The sequence below is a fragment of the Agelaius phoeniceus genome, chromosome 18 (assembly GCF_051311805.1).
Source record: "Agelaius phoeniceus isolate bAgePho1 chromosome 18, bAgePho1.hap1, whole genome shotgun sequence".
In the NCBI taxonomy this organism is placed as follows: domain Eukaryota; kingdom Metazoa; phylum Chordata; class Aves; order Passeriformes; family Icteridae; genus Agelaius; species Agelaius phoeniceus.
Window position 1 is genome coordinate 4692087 of NC_135282.1, and position 21778 is coordinate 4713864.

At 55.5% G+C, this 21778-nt stretch overlaps 1 protein-coding gene across 1 annotated transcript in view; it reads left to right on the forward strand.

The window, feature by feature from the left end:
• MYO18B (myosin XVIIIB) overlaps positions 1-21778 on the forward strand; it is a 72738-nt gene that overhangs the window by 26453 nt on the left and 24507 nt on the right. The window contains exons 15-34 of the mRNA XM_077187942.1: positions 1023-1215; positions 1820-1900; positions 2824-2971; positions 3103-3262; positions 4308-4491; positions 5464-5656; positions 6283-6392; positions 8000-8065; positions 9316-9444; positions 9664-9807; positions 11209-11298; positions 12428-12547; positions 12659-12767; positions 13212-13336; positions 14912-15066; positions 15814-15937; positions 16469-16663; positions 16765-16875; positions 17563-17667; positions 20032-20178. Of these exons, the coding sequence (XP_077044057.1) occupies positions 1023-1215; positions 1820-1900; positions 2824-2971; positions 3103-3262; positions 4308-4491; positions 5464-5656; positions 6283-6392; positions 8000-8065; positions 9316-9444; positions 9664-9807; positions 11209-11298; positions 12428-12547; positions 12659-12767; positions 13212-13336; positions 14912-15066; positions 15814-15937; positions 16469-16663; positions 16765-16875; positions 17563-17667; positions 20032-20178 (2689 nt within the window). The remainder of the gene's footprint in view (positions 1-1022; positions 1216-1819; positions 1901-2823; positions 2972-3102; positions 3263-4307; positions 4492-5463; positions 5657-6282; positions 6393-7999; positions 8066-9315; positions 9445-9663; positions 9808-11208; positions 11299-12427; positions 12548-12658; positions 12768-13211; positions 13337-14911; positions 15067-15813; positions 15938-16468; positions 16664-16764; positions 16876-17562; positions 17668-20031; positions 20179-21778) is intronic.

Consider the following 21778-nt stretch of genomic DNA (forward strand, 5'->3'; position numbering starts at 1 on the left):
AAACAGGCAGTTGTGTGAAAATCCTTATGTGGGAGTGGTGCTGGTATTGTAGAATGGAGGGAGACCCTGGTGCAGGGGATGATTGGCATTTGAATTTGATTGGCACTTGATATTGATTCAGAAGGCTGAACAATTGCTTTATTAAACTGTACTATAGTATATTAATATTATAATTATACCAAAGAGATACTATATAGGAGTGTGCCCCCTGTTAATGGAGTGACAAAACTGTCCTTTTTCCCTCAAAAAGGAAAGAAGCCCAGAAGTTTCTCTCTCTCCTTGATTAGGTAAAAAAGCCACCCCACTGATAGGCCTAAGGGACTTCACCTCAAACTTAAAAATAACTAATTAGACAAGAGCCAAAAAGCCCCACCTGAGCAATTTACTAGAAAAAGAAGTGAACAAAGAAACTAATTGCTTTTGTGAGGTGTTTTACCAAGAGCAAGGACCTCCTGCACCTGGCTCGGTTTTTCTCTGTTATTTTGCCTTTTATTAAAACTTTTTGTTTCCAACACTACAACAGAAGCCATCCTGCTAATTTTTATGCCTCCAAAGGTAGCTGAGCTATCTTGAGTGTGTTATAGACCTCCAAAAGCTTATAAGACTTAGCTCAAAAAAAACTACTATAACTATACTATACTATACTAAAGATACATACTAAAGAAAATCTCATGATTGTCTCCAGACACTTAGGTACAGCTTTGACTCAATTGGCTAAGGAAACAAAAGAACTTTCACTGGTGCTTAATTAATTAAATTATTTTTGGTAAATAATTTTCTTAACGCATTTTGCATGTGTGAAAATAATAGGAGTACAGAACAGAGATAAGAATTGGGGTTTTTTCTTCTCAGTGCTTCTCCAGAAAGAATCTTTGGGAAGTTGTGCTCTCTGTGAAGAGAGCTGAGGCTACAGCGCTGGCGCTTGGGACTGCAGTGTCCCTTGTGGCACTGTGAGGGCTCAGCTGGCACCCCTCTGCTGCCATTTGTGGGTAAATCCTGGTGCTGTGTGTGGCTCTCCCCAGGTCCTTCTCCTCCCAGCACCTCTCCATGGGCTCCATTGCTGTGGTGGACACCCCTGGCTTCCAGAGCCCGCGGCAGCAGCGGCGCGAGCGAGCGGCCACCTTCGAGGAGCTGTGCCACAACTACGTCCAGGAGAGGCTGCAGGGGCTCTTCTATGAGAAAACCTTCCTGTGGGAGATGGAGAGGTACAGAGAGGTGAGGAGCAGGGCTTGGGAGCAGATCCCAGCACCCAGGAGTGCCTTTGTGCCCAGGAGTCCCTGGGCACTGTGATGTGAGTGAACAATTCCGGGGCTTTGCTGGGAGGGCTGCAGTAGGGCTGGGGGAGCTCTGCATGGAGCAGAAGCCTCTCTCTGCACCCCCTGCCTCAATTCTGAATCCTCTTGGCTATTTCTGCTCTCTTGGCATCTTTGTGGAAGCTGCCATGGCAGGGGGGTTGGAATGAGATGATTTTTCCCAGCCCAAACCATTTTGGAATTCTATTATGTGCTTGCTGCAGCTCAGGAGACTTTGTGCCTTCTGTTGGTGCAGCTGACTTTTTCCTCAGGTGATGAATAATTGAGGATAGAAAGGAAAATGATAAATTATTGCAGAAATAAGCTGCTGAGAAACCTACAGGCAGAGATGAACTTATTATAGGCTTGAAGGAGTTACCATAATGCCTCAGCCCTGGGAAAAGAACTGAATTCCTATGGTTTAACACAGACATCATTGAGTAAGGATAGATGTGCCCTTCCCTGGTGGTGAAGACTTCCAGATGCCATCCCACGACTGAAACAAGCTTTTAAATAACGTTTTCCAGGAAAATGTCGAGGTGTCTTTTGATCCTCCAGAGCGCTCTCCGCTGGCCACGCTGTCCATCATTGACCTGAGCTGCTCCCAGGTACCCTGTCCCCTCTGCATCCTGCAGTGAGGGCTCCAGAGGCAGAGTGGGAGCATCCCAGAGCAACCTGAGGTGTTGCAGGGAGAGGGGGGCACAGCATCCTCTTTGGACTTTTTGCTTTTTAAACTATGAACACCCTGCCTGACCGAGCTCTGCGCTCCATCACCCCCTTCCATCCTGGGGTGATGGGACACTGCTGAGGGCGATGTGCAGAGCTGGATCAGGTTGGGGAGGGTCTGCTCTGGGCTGGGGGCACAGCTGGGTGGTGGGAGCAGGGTGGGGGAGCAGAGCAGGCTGTGGTGGAGCCCAGAACCCCCCGTGTCCCTCGGTATTGGAATTAAATACCAATATAGCTGGATGGGATGTGCCTGGGCTCGTCTGGCCCTTGCTGCTTGACCAAGGTGACAGCTGTGGTGGTTTCACCCCAGAAACACCTTTGGCTAGCTGGTTGTTGCAGCTGAGTGCATGGAGACAAGTCCAGGCATGCAGGAGCTCAGGTTTACCTCTGATGGAGGGGCTTCAAGGCGAGGTGAAGGAAAAGGAGTCGGTTCTGACGGAGGTTTCGATCCAGAGCTTTATTCCTGGCCCACAGGCCTCTGAATCCAGCACCAGCTCCAACAGAACTCCCCAAACCGCGTGGTTGCTGCTCCTTTTAACCCCGGGGAGAGGGGCAGGGAAGGGGTAGGGATCTCACCAACCAGGTAAGGGGTGGGGAGTCTCAGGGGACAAATGACACCTGGATGGCCCAATGTCCCCAGGGCTGAGAGGCATCTTTTGAACAATGCCCTTTCTGGAATGCCAGGACTGACAGACAGCACTCAGCAGGGGTCAGGGAGGGGGAAAGGAGAGGTGATTGGCACACCTGGGGAAGGAGCCAGGATAGTTGAGACAGGCCCTTCCATCACACTGCAACACCTGGGCAGCCGCAGGTGCTCAAGGGCAGCGCCGGGGCCGCTCGCCGGGGGCTGCTGTGGATCCTGGATGAGGAGGTGCTGGTGCCAGGCTCTGGGGATGGCACTGCCTTCGAGCGCCTCTGCTCCTACTTCGCCACCAAGGCACCCCACCAGGACGGTGAGTTGGGCTCGGCTCGGCTGCCCAGCCTCTGGCATCACTGGGTTTGGGAATTTGGGGAGATGTGGATGATTCAACCCCTCACTGGGCTTTTTTTCTGGGTTGGTCCTGGGGTGCTGTCACTGCCACAGGTGAGGGGCACCTGCGCAGGTGTGAGCAGACGCTGCACTTCGAGATCTGCCACCAGCTGGGCACGGCCCCCGTGCGCTACGACCTCACGGGCTGGGTCAGCAAGGCCAAGTTCAACCTGTCGGCCCAGAATGCCATCCAGGTGCTGCAGAACTCCACGGTGTAAGTGCCAGGAGGTGCCACGGTGCCCGTGGGAGGGCATTGGGGGTGCCCCTGCCCTGAGTGCAAACCTGCCCCAGCTCTGGAGACAGAGGGTGGAGTGGGGCATCTCTTGTGTGAACAGCGGGGAATGTTTCCCACTGCAGAAGGCAGCTTTAGCTGGGATACTGGGGAGAATTTCCTGGCTGTGAGGGTGGTAAAGCCCTGTTCCATCTCTGGAAGTGTCCAAGGCCAGGTTGGACAGGGCCTGAAGCAACCTGGGCTAGTGGAAGGTGTCTCTGCACAAGTCAGAAATGTGAGGCTTCCCCAGCAGCTGCCCAGGTTTTTCCCTCTGCTTTGAGCAGCCTTGCAAATGAAATTGGAATTGAAAGAGAACTGAAGTGCTGCAGGTGTCTGTGCACACAGGGGGATTTTAACCTTCTGCTTGCATGCTCCTGGCTCATTTGGTTTGGGCTTCAACCCAGGGAAGCTTTAACAGAGCAGAGAACACCTCCATGCTCCAACCAGGGAGGATGGAGAAGGGTGCAGGTGTCCCATCACCCTATTGCACACCTCAGAGCAGCACTGTGACCGTGTTCACAGGGGTCTCAGGTTGAGGGAAGAGATGAGGATCTGACTCCATGTTTCAGAAGGCTTGGTTTATTATTTTATGATATATATTACATTAAAACTATACTAAAAGAATAGAAGAAAGGATTTCATCAGAAGGCTAGCTAAGAATAGAATAAGAAGGAATGATAACAAAGGCTCTGTCTTGGACTCTGTCCGAGCCAGCTGGGCTGTGATTGGCCATTAATTAGAAACAACCACATGAGCCCAATCCCAGATGCACCTGTTGCATTCCACAGCAGCAGATAACCATTGTCCACATTTTCCTCCCGAGGCCTCTCAGCTTAGGAGGAAAAATCCTAAGGAAAGGATTTTCCATAAAAGATGTCTGCCACACAGCCCCAGTTTGGAATGTGGGGCGCTGGGTGCTGCATCCCCGTGGAAGAAGCCGGGATGCCGACCCGGGCTCTGTGTGTGTGTCTGTGTGTCCATCCCGCAGATCCGCGGTGCGGGAGCTGGTGCGGGCTCGGGCGGCGGCTCCGCTGTGCTGCCCTGCCCTGGCCGGGCTGGAGGGGCGCTCCCAGGCCGCCCTGCACCGCAACGCCTGCCTGAGGAAGACCTTCGCCAGCAGCTTCGCCGCCGTGAGGAAGAGGTCGGTGTGCGCGCAGATCAAGCTGCAGGCGGTGAGTGGCAGAGGATGCGGGACGCGGGGGTGGTGACACGCGGCGTGGGGTACCCGGGGGGGTTTTGTCTTGGATACGGTGCCTTACAGGGGTGTCTGCACCCCCAGCAGGGAGATACTGCCCGTCCCCGCTGGGGCTGTGGCCACCGGCGGTGATGCGCTGGGCTGCTGGCACTCGGGGAGAGCCCCCAGGCAAAGAAATCAGGCACGGACGGCACTCAGATCGCACTCAGATTGCGCACAATTTACACACAGATCTCGCACAGATCACAGAGATTACACAGTTTACGTACAGATCTCACGCAGTTTACACTCAGATCTCACACAGACTGTGCACAGATCAGACAGATCTCACACAGTTTACACTCAGATCTCACACAGTTTACACTCAGATCTCACGCAGATCACACGCAGATCTCCCACAGTTTACACGCAGATCGCACACAGATTACACACAGTTTACATGCAGATCACACCCAAATTACACCAGCACCTCGCTGCTTTAATTCTCTTAAGTGCTCAGACAGTAGCCAGCCCTGGGCGCTGGGCACTGCCAGGCTCCTGCTGCTCTCACACCTCATTAAGTGGCCAAACTCTCTCAGGAAATGAGGCTCAGGCTCTGCTGAGCCCTTCGCCAGCCCGTTCTGGGGTCTGGCCTGTCCCTGGCAAACCCCCTGCCCAGCATCCCTCAACCTCAATGATTTTTAATCCTTCCAGTCCAAACCATTCCATGATTCTACAAATCCTGCTATTTCTACAAATCCTGGTACATTTTCTGGCCATCACTTGAACATGTGGCGCGTCAGGAGGAAGCGTCCTGCTCACCACCCGTGTTCACCCTCTGATTGAGGCAGTTCCCAACACAGAGCTGACCCCTCCACCTACCCAGACGCCCTGCAGGTGGCACAGGGAGCCTTTCCCAGTGCCAGCACACGCTGACCCTTTGTCCCCACTGACCTCTGCCACCCTGCAGGACGCCCTCACCAACCTCCTCCGACGCTCCCAGCTGCACTTTGTGCACTGCCTCCTCCCAGGGATGGGCTGGGAAGGGCCGGTCCCTCGGCCCCCAGCGCCTCCAGATGCAGCCCCACAGCTGGATGTGGTGGCCCTGAGGACACAGCTGGAGGGGACCCAGCTCCTGGATGCCCTGCGCCTCCACCGTGTCGGTATGTCCAGACCCTTCCTGGCCCATGCCCGTCCCACCTGCAGCTCCCTGCCCCTGCTCAGCCTTTGCTCATCACCTGCTTCTCACCAGCGGGCAAGGAATCCCTCCTCCTTCAGAAATTCCCTGTTCAGAAATTCTCCTCCATTTGTATTCCTGCTTTTTGCAGGGGTTCTGAGCCCCTCTACTGCCTGAGCTCTGTGGCTGCAGCTCTAGTGGAGCATCAGGCTGGACCTGCACTGCCCACAGCCACAGCCCATGCCATGGGGACAGGGAGCAGTGCAGGAGGCCCAGGGGCATGTCCTGTGTCACACAAGGTGCTGGGGTGGCATCTGGCCACCTCAAACTCATCTCAGTGCCCTCTCCCTGCCCTGGCTGCAGGGATTTCCTCTCTCAAGGCCGCTCCCCATGTCCCCTCCACCCCTGGTGCTCTTTGACGTGCACAGGATGTCCCAGCAGGTTCCTCCCCAGTGTGCCAATGCCCTGGGTGCGATGCAGCCCCCAACAGCCCTGTGTGCCCCCAGGCTGTTCAGATCATGCCCTGGGTGTGGTACAGCCCTGTGTGCCCCCAGGCTGTTCAGATCATGCCCTGGGTGTGGTGCAGCCCCCAAGAGCCCTGTGTGCCCCCAGGCTATTCGGATCGGCTGCTCCTCACCCAGTTCCGCAGGCGCTTCCAGGTGCTGGCTCCCGAGGTGATGAAGAAGCACAACTCTGCCTACGAGGTGCCAGATGAGAGCAAGGTGTGTGTGCTGGGCTGGGGGGCACGGGCTGAGACCCCCAGTGGGGCTGTGATGATGCCAGAGCTGAGAGGAGGATGTGGGCATTGCTGTGGTCCAGTCCCTCTCCCTGGCTCCCAAAAACCTGAGGACGAGCCAGGCAACATTCCCAGAGACCCAAGAGAGCAGGGACTGTGGAATCTTTTGAGCACTGGGCATCACCTGCAGCTGGGGATGACTCCTCACCTCACCCCGTGATGCTGGAAGCCAAAAGAGCTCAGGAGGGCATCTGGACACCTGCCAGTTTTATTTGTTTCTGAGTAAATCTGTAGCAAAACCAGCGCAAAGCCATGCCTGGAATAAGGCTGTGGATGAGCCACCAAGAGCTGAGAGGAGCTGAATTAAAGCTGGGCACGTGCTGTGCTGTGCAAACTGCAGCCAGCATGTGCAAAGGCAGTTAAGACCTCGGGATTTAATAAGACAAGTCTGACAATTGGGAAAGGTCAATATTGCCATGAAGCGCTGTCGGAGGCAGAGGGTGCCTTGTCAGCAGCATGTAAGCAGGGGATTTGGAAAATCCCATCCTCCCTGGAGCTTGCTGCCACCAGGGTTTGTCAGCTGGGAAGTGCTGCCTAGGACACAGCATGAACCTGGCTGCTGGAGCAGGAGAGAGGCTCAGCTGTGAGGGGACAGCGAGAGCTGGCCCTGTGCTTGTGCTGGGTGGGACTGTCCTGCATAGCCCTGCACCACTCCTGCTCCCAGCAGTGCCACCAGGCCAGGCACAGGAGCTGGTCTGCTGTGCTCACAGCTCTGCTTCTTCCTCAGCCTGGCACGGTGCTTGTGCTCTGTGATCCTTATCTCATTCCCTGCTGTGCTCCATGCCCTCCTTGCACAGCTGCTGGTGAGGCATGGGGTGCAATCCTGCTGCCTCTGGGTCTGTGGTGGAATATTCCTTCTGTGGGTTTGTCCTTCAGGGAGCAGATGAGATGATGTTGTGTGGAGTGAGGTGATAGCAGAGGAGTTTTGTTACAATTTCTGCAGCCCTGGGGCTTTCAAACCACCCATCCAGACAGCGTGGCTGCCCCAGAGGGGTGGCTGATGTTGCTGCTGTTGTGTTCATGTTCTGGTCCAAAGCTTGGAGTAATTGAGTTCAGGCTTCTCCTTGGGATAATCTCCTGCTCGAATCCTCCAGGAGTTCTGTGCTGTGGGCTCAGGGGGGACCTCAGCCCTTCCCCCTGTTTTTGGCTCCATGGGATGAGCTGCTGGTGAGGTGGGCAGGAGGGGAGCACTGAGTGCAGCTGGAGGGTGCTGGGACAGGCACTGTCCCCTCTGTCACCTCCTGCCTGTGCACCAAGGCTCTGCCAGACCAGGGATGGCAGCCAAAGGAGGAGAATCTCACCTGCAGCTGCAGATCTCTGCTCCCCACCCTGCTGAAAACCCTGGGGGAGGAAAGTCCTTGCCCTGGGACTTGGGACTGGGCTTTGGCAAGGGGAGGAGGAAAGGAGGGCAGGGCTGGGTGAGCCCTCGCTGGGTGCCCACGAGGACTGGGGGTCTCTGCACCCCATTTCAGCAGCTCCCAGCAGGCTGTGGGTGTTTCCTCAGCAGTCCCATGATGTGTCCCTTCTCTGCAGGCTATCGAGGAGCTGTTCCAGGCGCTGGATCTGGAGAAGAAGAGCGTTGCCATAGGACGCACCCAGGTACCACGACTGTGCCCTGCTCCCCCATTGCTCTGCTGTGTGTGGGCACAGCCCCATGCCAGGCTCCCCAGCAGCCCAAAGTTCCTCAAACTGGGGACAAAGGCTCTCCTCCACTGCTGCATGTGGCACTAGGTGGGCTGGGAAACCGAGAGTCGCTAAATATCAGAGCAAAACCTCCTAATTCTCATCTGAAAGCAGAACCCAGGGTAAATCCTGTACCTAATTAACAAAATCCAGCAAGCCCCTGGTGGAATTTAAGTCCCTAATTACCATTGATGTCTCCTGGGAGGGAAGGGGGCTTGGGCAGCTTGTGGGTTTGCTGCAGAGCAGGAACTGTCACAGCAACCACATTTGAACTTCAGCGTGATGGTCTGAAAGAAAAATTAATTTCACGTGTGTGCTTGCCTTCAGCTCTGGAGTTTGTAAAGAAAGAATTCACGGAACGGTTCCGTGGAGCAAAATGACTTTCTTTTATCCTGCACTGAGCAGTTTGTAATTATCTCCTCTCTGGAACCCTCGTTTTAATCAATAGCACGGTGGCAGCCCCGGTCACATTTCGTTAGGGACGGGTTCGCTTCGCCGTCGCTTTGAGCATTGATTTTGTACCAGCTGTGAAACTCGCAGGCTTGGGGAGTTAATTCAGACATTAATGAGGCAATCGAATGGGTGGTGGAGCAATCATGGCATCAGCTCATGAGAGAGCCACTTTCCTTGGGGTTGTGCTGTGATTCAATTTGGCATGGCTGAAGCGCAGCTCTCTCAGCACAGCCCCGGCCTCGCCCGGGTCACTCAGGGTTATTAAAGCTGGGCCGTGCAAATGGTTGGGAGCTCCTGATCCTGGATTCCGGGAGCTTCTCCCAGCAGTGACCCAGAGACACTTCAGATACTCAGAGATTGATACTGGCCTGGGTCTGATGGCATCAGCAAAACTGTGCCGTTGCTGAGGTGTTTCAGAGAAACAAAAAACAATCTGGTTTATTTTGGTTTTGCTATTGTAACACATCATTGCTGTTACCTGTGTGCATCTGAGTGTCACCTGTTACAATCCTCTGTAACAGTGGGGTATCCATCCATCCATCCATCCATCCATCCATCCATCCATCCATCCATCCCCAGAGTGAGAAGAAAGGGCAGCATCCCACAGGAAAAGTTTTGAGGAATTGCACCTTGTGATGGTCAATGTCTCTCTGAAGGAGGAGGGAGAGTTTCCAGCCCTGACCTGGGCTGTGTGACCTGTTCCTTGCTGCCAGGTGTTCCTGAAGCCAGGGGTGATCTCCAGGCTGGAGAAGCAGCGGGACAAGCTGATAGCCCAGAAGATGACTCTGCTCCAGGCTGCCTGCAAGGGCTTCCTCAGCCGCCAGAAGTTCAAGAGACTGAAGGTACCCATCCTGTGGGCTGGGGACACCTGAGCCCACACCTGGCATGTGGCCCACAGCACCCAAATAAGATCTTTTTGAGCTCCCTTGACGCTTTCCCCTGCAGCCATGAGATGCTGTGCTGCCATCCCTGAGCTCCTCTGCCCCTTTCCCTGTCCAGCCTGGTGTCCCAGCCTGGTGCTCCCTGGCTGGGTGGGGGCCATCCCTGCTGTGTCCCCACAGATCCAGCGCCTGGCCATCCGCTGCATCCAGAAGAACCTGCAGGTGTTCCAGGCTGTCAGGCACTGGCCCTGGTGGCAGCTGCTGAGCCACCTGCGGCCCCTGCTCAGCGTGAACCTCGCTGAGGAGCAGCTCCGTGCTAAGGAGGTGAGTGCCAAGGGCTGGGATGGGTGGGACAGGACAGTGTCACTACAGGACATGAAATAAAATGATGCAGGCACTGGAATCTCCAAGGTAAAACAAAGGGAAGTTCAATTTCTGACTCCAACGTTTATAGGTTTTCAAAAGTGACAGTGGATTGGAGGATGACAGTGCCACCTCTCCAATGACACTGGACAAACCAACAGTCCGTCAAATTTTGCCTCCTCCAGAAAAGAATGTAAAACAATAATTGTTTAGAGAAAAGTGCATGAGAAAGTTTGTTACAAGAATGTAAACATCAGAAGGCTTAGAAGAACAGGGTGACAGGACAGGGTGCTTTAGGGGCTCTGACTGGTGGATTGGTCAAGTTGGAAGTCACTTCTGCCCAGCAAAGATGTTTTCCCTACCATCCAGAAGTTGCCCTCTGTTCTTAGCCCAGTGTCACGCGTTCTGCAGGGCTGTGGAGGGAGAAGTGACTTCTTGCTTAGAGGGACAGTAGCAAACACACCATGTCCCCGCAGTCAAACCCCATTTGATGGGGTCCAGGGATCCCCCATTACCCTCCTCATGCCCTCTGCAAGCTCCAGGAACTGTGTCAGAGCCAAACCCCTGAGGATGGGTTTGTCAGCCTGTGGGGTGCTGAGAGATGAGCATTCCAACACCCCTGTGACAGAGGGGACTCCACTCTGTGCTGTCCCCATTGCTGTGCTGGCATCCACCTGTGTTGCCCTGGGTGATGGGAGATGCTAATGGACATTTTTTTGTCCCAGGAAAGGCTCCTTTCACCCCTCTGCACCCTCTGAGACCTGTGCTAAATTCCCATCTTCCCTGGAGTCCCGCTCCTCCTCTTGCCTTAGTGAGGTTTTAACAAGATGTTTTCAGGCTGGCTCAGATGAAATAAAAGCTGCCCAAGCCTCTGTTTTTGTCTCCAAACCCACCTGGGATCCATCAGGCCCCATCATCTGTTAACCTCTGTTTTTATCACCACTCTGCACGCTCAGTGTTGGATATCAAAGCAGGACAAGGCTGCATGGAGCAGCTCCTGCTGCCTGGGAAGGAATCACAGCCAACACCGTGCCTTTGCACCGTGCTCTGATACCTGCCAGGGCCCTGGGACACTCCCTGGGCATGATCCAGGCCCCTGGCTGCTCATCCCAGGCTTTTGAGGTTTGCTGCTCTCTCATAAAACATGCTCCACACACAGCAAAGCTGACATTCCCTCCGATGGAATTCATGTCAGGAGCTGTAGTCCCGGCAATTTGCAGTGAGCAGCCTTCAAAGTTGCCTGGTAAATTTTATTAATAAGGCAGCTCTGTCTCTTCCACTTATTTTGAGCAGAAAACAAGGTTTTCATAAATAAACCGAGGATGCTGGAACTCTCTGTGTTTTTTTTCCAATCTTCCCTAGGAGGAGCTGGCGGCGCTGAGAAGGAAGCTGGAAAAATCCGAGCAGGCATGCAGCGAGCTCAGACAGACTACAGAGAGTCTGGAGAGCAAGGTACAGCCCCAGAACCTCTGGGACAGACCCCAAAACATCTGATACGGACCCCAAAACCTCTGCCACAGCCCTGTTTGGCCAGGCTGGGACAGGAGCTGATGGGGATGAACAGGAGCAGCAGTTCCAGCAGAGCAGGAGGAGCCATGGGCAGGGATGGTCCCCTGGACAGGATTCTGGACAGGCTGCAGTGTCCAGCTGCAGAATTCCAGGCTGGCATCACTCCAGGCTGCCCGGAAAAGCTGTGGCTTCCTCATCCCTGAAAGTATCCAAGGCCAGGTTGCATGGGGCTGGGAGCAACCTGGGCTGGTGGAAGGTGTCCCTTAAAGCCCTGGATGGGCTTTAAGGTCCTTTCCAGCCCAAGCCATGCTGGGATTTCATGCTCCCAGCTGGCTGCTGGTCCTCTGTGGGCTCTGCTCTTGGAGACGCAGCTCCTTGTGATTGTGCCTGGGATTTTGCCAAGCATCACGAGGAGAAGGAGCTCCCAAGGTTTCTATAAATACCCTGGGTTTTCCCAGCTCCCTTGGCTGCAGCAGGGCTGAGCTGGGTCTAGGCTGCAGCCAGCAGCCCCCAAGGCCAGGACCCTCCTCCTGGTTTAGTTTAAGCCCTTTGGGAATGCTGAGCGAGGCAACTGCCTCAGGGCAGACCTAGGAAAACACCAGGGAGAGAAATCCTGTGGGATTTGCTTACTGGGTTAAGCTTGTGGGACTCCCTAAGGAGCCTGCACAGTGTGAGGTGCCTTAAAATGCTGTCAGACACAGGAGAGGAGTGTTGGAATGCTGTGTTTTCCTGTGGCTCTGCAGCTCCTCGCTGGACTGGCTGAGCAGGAAGGACCATGTGCCCGTCCGCTCTGCGGAAAATGGAATTGATTTTCTGGATTAATAATTCTCCCCTTCTGCTCCTGGTTTCAAAGGAAATTTAATGCAATAAAGTAGGACAATGGAGAGCTGTGATGAGCCCTGCGGTGCAGGCAGCGTGGCACAGGCAGCTGCCAGGCAGGAGCCTGGGCTCCCACTGGTGACACTGGCCAGCGCTGCTGTGCACTCCTGAGACCAAGGCAGAGCTGTCAGGATGGCTGTGGCGTGGCAGAACCCCCCCCAGCCATGCCCAGACTGCCCCCCTGCTCCCCCAGATCATCGACCTGACCACGGAGCTGTCGGATGAGCGCTACAAGGGCGATGTCACCTGCCAGGCCCTGGACGGGGAGCGGGCGGAGCGGCTGCGGGGCACCCGCGAGCTGCAGGAGCTGCAGGTACCACAGCCCCGAGCCCTGTGCGGGGACAGTGACCTTGCCATCCCCCTGACACAGCTCTCCCAAGTGCCCCAGAGCTGGGTAGAGCTGCTGCCTTCCTCCCTTCCCCAGAGCAAGCACGACCAAGTGCAGAAGAAACTGGAGTCGGTGGAGAAGCAGCTGGAAGAGGCGCAGCAGCTGGTGCAGCTGCGTGAGATGAAGATCAGCGGCTCTGGAGGAGGTAGGGGTGTCCCTCCAGAGGCAGTGCATGCTCTGGGAATCCAGCCTGACCTGTGGGGCCACAGAGAAGAGGGCAGAGGTTTGTCCCCCCCAGTCAGTGCCACTCTGCAGCCCCTGGCCACTCCGGAGCGTTCTGTCACCCTGCATTGCTCATCCAGCGGGAGCTGGCAGTGACAGCTTGGGGACACAGCTCTGGATCTGGCATGGGGCTGGTGTGCTGTGCCCCAGGGTGCTGCTGGCAGTGCTGGGATGGGATGGGATGGGCACACAAGCTGTGCCTGAGGCAGGGCACGTGCTCTGTGCGAGTGGGGCACACAAAGCAGATCCGTGCCCCATAAGCTCTGTGCTGGTGTCAGTGCCTTGTGCATCCCCTCCCCTGCGCCCAGCAGGGCCACAGGGGCTGGTCAGGCTCCCAGCACCCACCCTGGGTGTCTCTCGTTGGCAGAGGACGAGTGGCAGGTGAGGTTTGACTGTGCCCAGACCGAGATCGTTTTCCTGCGGAAGCGGCTGGCACAGCTGGAGGAGCGGCTGGAGGCAGAGCTGGGCACCAGGACAGGGCTGGAGCAAAAGGCAAGTGCTGCCAGCCCAGGAGGGGACAGGGACACCCACGGCAGCAGGGCTATCCGAGGGATATTCCTCTGCCTGCTCCCAGGAGCTTTGCAGGGCTGAGGCTCAGTGTTGCATCTGCTTCTTGCTGCTGCTCCCACTGACCACAAAAACCAGATATTTTCTACAGGTTTGAGCCTCAGAAACAGCAAAATTCCACCTTGGTCAAGTGTGAGCATGGGCAGAGGGTGAGGAGCTGTGGGCAGGGGGCTTTCAGTGGTGGCTCTTGGTGCTGCTTTGGCTTTAGGAGCTGTACAGGGTTCTGCTCTCCCCATCTGTCACACAAAGAGCTGGCAGCTCCTGAGCTTTGCCCTGAGGAGGGAAAAAGCCAATGTGCTTCCCTGAGCAGTGCCTGGGAGCCAGGTCACTTCCCATAAGGATAAAACAAAGAAATAAAGATTTCTCATGGTCCATTAAATAGTAATAAGAAAGAAGCTGAGTTTTAGGAGCTTGGGTAAAGCGAAGCAGCCCATTTGCTCTCAGTTAGTTTGGAATTACAGGCTTCATTAATGCAAGATTTTGCTTATTTAAAGTCGTTCCTTAACGACTCCATTCCCTGGCGTGGGAGAGCTCTGAGTGTCTGTCCCAAACACAGCGGGAATCCTTGGGGATTCCAGTCCTTTTTGCAGAGAAATGGGATCAGGCATCGCCCCGGGGCAGCTCTGCTGACTCAGCAGGAGGGGCTGGGATGCTGCAGGCACTCGGAGGGTGCCTGGAGCTGGAGGGGATACAGCACCTCGGGCTGTCCTTGTTTGCTGAAAAATCCCTGGGTGAACCAGCCCTGGGGACTGCAGTGAGGCTGAGTCCTGGTGGGGATCTTATCCAGGGGGTGTGGGGTCAGTGGGGTTTCTTCTCTGTGGGGTGTGTGGGGTCCATGTGTCCCTCCTCTGTGGGGTGGGTGTGCTGTGGGGTCAGTGGGGTTCCTCCTCTGTGGGGTGTGTGTGATATGGGGTCAGTGGGGTTCTTCTTTTGTGTGAAGTGTGTGGGGTCTAAGGGTCCTTCCCCTGAACTGAGTGTGCCATGGAGTCGATGGGGTCCCTGTGTGGGGTCCACATGTCCCTCCTCTGTGGGGTGTGTGTGCTGTGGGGTCTGTGGGGTTCTTCTTCTGTGGGGTGTGTGGGGCTCCTCCTCTATGGGGTGAGTGGAGTCTAAGGGTCCTTCCTCTGAACTGAGTGTGCCATGGAGTCGATGGGGTCCCTCCTCTGTGGGATGTATGTGCTGTGGGGTTCCTCCTCTGTGGGGTGTGTGGGGCTTGTCCTCTGTGGGCTGTGTGTGCTGTGGTGTCCCTCCTCTGTGAACTGAGTGTGCTATGGAGTCTATGGGGCCCCTCCTGTGTGGGGTCCCTCCTCTATGAATTGCCACAGAGTCTATGGGGTCCCTCCTGTGTGGCATCCCCCTGCCCCTCCTCTATGGGCTGCCTGTACCGTGGGCTCTACAAGATCCCTGCTCCACGGGGCGCACGTGTCCATCCTCCGTGGGGTGCAGGGGGTCCGTGTGTCCCTCCCTGGTGGCACAGCCCCTCGTGTGTCCCCCCTGCAGCTGGCAGAGGCGCGGGCAGCGTGCCAGGCGGCACGGGACGGGGCGCAGCGGCTGCGGCGGCGCTGCCAGCGCCTGGCCTGCGAGCTGGAGGATGCCCGGGTGCTGGCTGAGAGCCAGCAGAGCCGCAGCCACGAGCTGGAGAAGAGGCAGAAGAGGTGAGGAATGGGCAGGGCTGGGGGTGCTGGAGCAAAGGAGGCAGGGGATGGGGAGGGGTTGGGGTGGGTGAGGAGCTGTGTCGTGGATGTGTTTTGTGAAAAGTCCTCTTGTTAGGATCTTTTCTCCTGAGAAGCTGTGAGGCCTCAGAAATGAGATGTAAACAATAATTATCTGCTGCTGTGGAATGCAACAGGTGCATCTGTGGATTGGTCTCGTGTGGTTGTTTTTAATTAATGGCAAATCACAGCCCAGCTGGCTCAGACTCTCTGGTCAGTCACAAGATTTTATTATCATTCCATTTTCCTTTCTATTCCTTGCTAGCCTTCTAATGAAATCCTTTCTCTGTTCTTTTAGTATAGTTTTACTGTATCATTTTCTTTTAATATAATATATATCATACAATAATAAATCAGCCTTCTGAAACATGGAGTCAGATCCTCATCTCTTCCCTCGTCCTGGGACCCCTGCAAACAGCACCACAGAGCTGCTGTAAGGGTGGAGCTGTTTTTTTTATCTGTTTCAGCTGCTGGGAGTTATTTTTCCATCCCGCTGCTGTGTGACTGACACAGGGTCTGAGCCCAGACTGGTTTGGGTTGGAAGGGATCTTAAAGCTCATCCAGTTCCATCCCTATGGAATATTCCCTGTGAATATTCTCCTTCCACCACCCCAGACTGCTCCAAGCCCTGTCCAGTGGGGTGCATGGGGGTCTGTGTGTCCCTCCTGACCTTGCTGTGCTCCCCTCCAGGTTTGACCTGCAGCTAGCCCAGGCCCTGGGGCAATCTGCCTTCGAGAAGAGCCTCCGTGAGAAGCTGTCCCAGGAGAACACCAGCATCTGCTGGGAGATGGGCAAACTGCAGCAGAGCCTGGAGGTAAGAGGAGACCCCACTTTGCTGTCTTGGAGCCAGTTCTGGAAGCAGCACTGATTACCTTTGCAATCAGAGCAGAGGCAATCAGGAAACTTGATTCCAATTTCTCCTAGCACGGCTCAGTGTGTTTAAATCTCCTTCCAGAAGGGGTGTTGCTATGTATAAATGATCCCCACCCCATGATTCAGCTAATCAGGGCCAGCCCTGTTTTCACTGGGGTCACTTGTGCTCTTCCTCACATTCCTACCCCCAGTCCCACCTTGGGGATGGTGCTGCACCAAATTCCACCGTGGTGACCCTGGCATGGCTGCTGGGGTGGGGGGAGCCCCCAGGGCTGCTGCAGGGACACCCCAGGGCAGTGGGAAGGTGAGGTCAGGATCAAGAAGGAAAGGTGGGCCTGGGGCTCTCAGTGTGGGGCAGGGGCTGCCCAACCCCTGCTGCTGCTCCAGAGGGGTTGGGATGATGGGTTTGGGAATGCTGTGGATTCTGAGAGTGCAGTGTGAGCGTCCAGGCTCTGATCCTTGCTCTGCCCAGCACAAGGAGGCCGAGGTGGCCAGGCTGGAGCAGCAGGTGGCTGTGCTGGCTGGCCGAGTGCAGGAGCTCAGTGCCCCTGGGGCCATGGACACGGTGCCTGTGCTCAAAAAGAAGCTCTGGGACCTGGAGGGCAGCGCTGCTGAGCAGAAGAAGGAGCTGGAGAGGCAAACAGCTGCTGTGGAGCACCTGGAGCAGGTAATGAGGGGCTGGGGGGGACCAGGGGTGTCTGTCCCTGCTGGGACAGCCCAACACCATCCCCACCCCTTGGGGCTGTGCATCATCTCTGGGGGTTTCAGCTCCACGAGAGGCTGGAGCTGGAGATGGAGAGGATGAAGCAGATCCACCAGAAGGAGCTGGAGGACAAGGACGAGGAGCTGGAGGACACGCAGAAGTCCTGCCAGAAGAGGGTAGGTTTGGTGCTGGGTGCTCCCCAGAGCTCCCCATGTCCCCAGGAGCCCTTCCAGGGGTCCATGTTCCTGCTTTCCCTCCATCACCTCGTGCGAGCCCCCATCACAGCCTGGGGGTGCAGACCAGGCTTTGGATCAGGGGTGAGCCCCAGTCACAGCTTTGGGGTGCAGACCAGGCTTTGGATCAGGGGTGAGCCCCAGTCACAGCTTTGGGGTGCAGACCAGGCTTTGGGTGCCAGGCTGGAGGGGCTGCTGGGGACAGTGTGTGTGAGCCACACGTGATGCAGCACATGGACCCACTGCTCCCTGTAACACCAGAGTCACACCAAGGGCACCAACTCCAGTGTTTCATTTCTTGGAGATGATTTGCAGAAAATAACCTTTCCTCAAAGCCATGACATTGATGGGTGCAAACACCAATTCCAGAGCTGCAGGGGCAGCCTTTGGGCACGTCTGGGTGTGCTTCAAACAGCCCATCCTGTGCCCAGTGTCCTGCATGTCCCTGGCACTGGCACTACTGGGGACAGGAGGTGCTCCAGGGGACGTGGCCCATTCCTGGTCCCCAGTGCTGGCTGCAGAGACCTCGGTGCCCTCCCTCTCCTGGGGAGTGCCAAACCCCCCCTGTGGCAGTGCTGGCACCTTGAGGGGTGGCCGGGCACTGAGCAGGGCTGGGTTTGTCCCACGCAGCTGCGGCAGCTGGAGATGCAGCTGGAGCAGGAGCACGAGCAGAAGCAGATGGTGCTGCACGAGAAGCAGGACCTGGAGGGGCTCATTGGCACCTTGTGTGAGCAGGTAAGGGGGCAGTGCCCTCCCAGGGGCTGCTTTGGGGGCCCTGCCCTGTGTGACCCTGTTCACAGGGGTCCGAGGATGAGGGAAGAGATGAGGATCTGACTCCATGTTTCAGAAGGCTTGGTTTATTATTTTATGATATATATTACATTAAAGCTATACTAAAAGAATAGAAGAAAGGATTGCTTCAGAAGGCTGGCTAAGAATAGAATAAGAAAGAATCATAACAAAGGCTTGTGGCTCAGACTCTCTGTCTGAGCCAGCTGGGCTGTGATTGGCCATTAATTAGAAACAACCAACATGGGCCAATCAAAGATCCACCTGTTGCATTCCACAGCAGCAGATAACCATTGTTTACATTTTGTTCCTGAGGCCTCTCAGCTTCTCAGGAAGAAAAATCCTAAGGAAAGGATTTTCCATAAAAGATGTCTGCGACAGCCGTGCCCTAAAAACAGGAGTGGAGATAAAAAAGTGCAGCCAGAGCAGAGCCTGGTATTGGTGCACACGCAGCTGCTCGTGGGGCTCTGTCCCTCTTCTGTCCCAGATGCCACCCAGCCACAGCAGGCACTGGGATCTGCAGGCATCACACAGGGGCTGCATGGTCCCAGTAAGGACCCACAGAGGGGAATTGTTCCTTTTTGTACAGGAGAATAATCCAAGCAGGGGGAGGTGTGTTCTTTTCCCTGGTGTTTCATGAGAGTCAAACTAGCCAGGTCTAGCACTGGAGTGCATCCAGCTGCCTAGAAAAGCAGTTTATCCAATCCTGCTCATTGCAGAGGAATTATATCCCAAGCACATTTGGTGAACAAATCCTTTTTCCCTCTCTGATGAGTCTGTGGAAAAAAGCACACCCAGTTCTGCTCTTGTTCAGTCAGCAGGTGAGGGGCTGGACTCAGCCTTTGGCATCACCTGGAGGCCATCCCAGAGCTCTGGTGACTGAGAGAGGCCAGGGCTGAGGATGGCACCAGCTCAGTGTCACTGTGTCCCAGTGCAGCTGCTCCCCAGGACTGCCCAGAGGATTTCTCATATGTCCCCATGCCACTCACCCTGGCACAGACATCAAGCCCTGTGTCCTCTGGCTGTTGGCACAAGCTGCATTTCACCATTTCACCAGCCCTGGCAGTCCTGTGATTTCACTAAACAGGAGGAATCTGGGATCTTTGCAGCACTGGAAGGGAGGGAATATTTCAAGCAGACACAAAATGGTCTGACGAGGCTTATCCAGCACAACCCTCCTGCTCCTGGCTTAGAAAATGTTTTGGGAACTGTCACAATAAATAATGCTGTATCAAAGCAGGGGATTATTACAACAGTCCAACGTGTCCTGCTTGTTCAGGGGAGGGGAGCTGAGATGGATGAGGAGGCAGCAGGGGCTGGGGGAGCTCAGGAGGATGGGGCCCCTTCTCCCCCTAGGTCAGCCCCAGGTGTTGCCCTGGCAGCCCCCAGCCCCCCGAGGGCAGTGCTGGTGTAAGGGAAGGGGAGATGGGGCCATGCAGCTGGGATTGCTGTGAGACACAAGCACAGTTTGGCAGCAGCTATTAAATCAAATAAAATCCTGGCTTTGTCACTTAAAAATCCTGGGCTGCAGCGGTGGGAGGGGGCAGCTGGTTCCAGCCATGGCTCCAAATTTATCCCCTGTGGTTGTGGAGAGACCCTGAGCAAGAGGAAAATGGTGTGAGCAGTGTCCAGGATCCAGCTGGAGGGATGGCAGAACAGCAGTGGTGGTGCTGCAAACACCCTGTGGTTAGCAGAGGACAGTTCATTAAAAAATGGGAAGAAAACAGCCAACCCAGAAAACTAATTAAGGACATGGAGATGCCAATGATTTCTTGTTCCAGCAAATTCCAGCCAGCTCTAAACCAGGCCACAAGGTCAAATCCACACAGTTGATTTTAGCCAGTGAACAGAAAATAGGAGAGGGAAAGGGGTTTGAAATGAGAGCCGTGGAAAACAACCTAAATGGAAAATGTTCTTACACCTCAGTGATGCTGAAATTGAGTGCTGAAACCATGTCCCTGTTTATTTGGTGGCTTTCTAATTCCTTTATCCCTGTAACCATGGTTGCTCTCTCCCTCTCTCTGGCAGGGGGAGCACAGAGGATGGGTTTTTTAAGGTATTCCTTGTGGCTGTGTGGCCAGGCTGTCCCTCTGGCCACAGGTGGGGATGTGACTCGTGGGGACCAGGGGTGGGCAAATCAGAGGAGCATCTCTTTGACGGGGGAAAATATGGAACATCCTGGAGGTGTTCACTCAGTACTTTGGTGTAATTAACCAAAATATCCCTGAATTGAGCGGGGAACGCCTTGGGGTGCGGCAGAAGGTGCTGATGGGGCCGGCAGGGCTCAGACATCTCCTCTCCCCATCCCAGATCGGCCACCGCGACTTCGACGTGGAGAAGCGGCTGCGGCGGGACCTGCGGAGGAGCCGGGCGCTCCTGGCCGATGTTCAGCTGCTGCTGGCGGCCCCGGCCGGGCCCGGGGGCAGCGCTGCGGAGCTGGAACAGCTGCGCAAACAGGTAGGGAGGGAGGCGCGGGCAGCGGGGGAGCCGCAGGGAGCATCCCCCGGTGCCCCGGTTAACTGAGCGCTGGCACACCCGAGAGTCTCCTTGGAAAAGGAGCGCTTCCCTGTCATTAAGGCAACGCTGGTGAAGTGTTTTGGTTTTTTTTTTCTCCTTTTTTCCCTTTTTTTCCCTGTTAATTACCTTCTGTTTGGCGCGTTTCTGCGCGTCTCCTACGGCCGGGATGGGGCGGCGTTGCCATAGGGATGCTGGAAGCGGGAGAGGGATGGGGGGGATTTGAGCTCGGCGGTGTTGAGTGACCTGGGGAGCGGCTCCAGCTCTGTGCCAGCTCTGCGCCGCCACACTGGGGACATCCCCGACCCCAGCGTGAGCTCTTAGTCCCCTGCCATGGACAGGGGCACCACAGAGCTGCCCATCCCCTTGTGGGCTGTGTATTCCCAAGTGCCAAGCAGGGGCTCAGCTAAAGATGCTGGCCCTCTGAAACCACTCAGAAATTAATCTGTTCTGCACATTTCTCCTGGAAACAAACGAATCTGGAGGCACGAGCAACTCCAGCAACATCCAAACATAATTGGGAGGGTCGTTGTGCATAAATAACAGCTGTGAGCAGCAGCTGTGCTGGGAGAGAAGGGGAAGGTGAGCTGGGCCTGATGGAGCTACAGGTGTGTCCATGCCCTTACCTGGATGTCCTGGGCAAGAGATGGCCATGGCTGGGACAGGCCACGGTGGGAATGGCCACTTTTTGCACTCTTGTGTTGTTAAATGTTATTGACCCAGTGCTGTGGTGCTGCACTTCATTAAATCCCATAATGTTTCCCAAATCCCACTTTGGGGCTGGAGAGGTTGCACTGCCCCTGTTTTCTCCCAGTCCCTGGTGGGAGGGAAATGTGGCAGGGCTGTGCCCTCAGGTCCTTTCCATGTGCTGATCTGAGGGACCTTCATGGATGCTGAGGTGCTTCCTCTGCCCATCCTGCCGTGTCCAGCCCCATCTCCCTGGAGAATAATGCCCAGCTCACCTGGGGAAGTAAATCTTTGCTCCAGAGAGGAAAGTCATGGAGAGAGCAGCTGAGGGAGCTGGAAAGGGGCTCAGCCTGGGGAAAAGGAGGCTCAGGGGGGACCTTGTGGCTCTGCACAGCTCCTGGCAGGAGGGGACAGCCGGGGGTGTCAGGCTCTGCTCCCAGGGAACAGGGACAGGAGGAGAGGAAACTGCATCAAACTGTGCCAGGGGAGGGTCAGGTTGGACACCAGGAGGAATTTCCTCATGGAAAGGGTGCTCAGGGACTGGAAGGGGCTGCCCAGGGAGGTTTGGAGTCCCCATCCCTGGAGGTGTCCAAGGAATTCCTGGATGTGGCACTCAGTGCTCTGACTGGTGACAAGGTGGGGATCAGGCACAGGTTGGGTTTGATGACTTTGGAACTCTTTCCCAGCATTTCTGACTCTGAGATTTTGGGATTCTTGCTCCCTGCACACCCCAGTCCTCACAGCAAGGCAGGAGGTCACTCTCTGTCCCTGTGATTCCACGGCCTCTGCTCATCTCCCTTGTGTTTGAAGAAGAGCAAACAGCCTGGATTTTGGGAATGTGGAGTTTTTGCTGTGC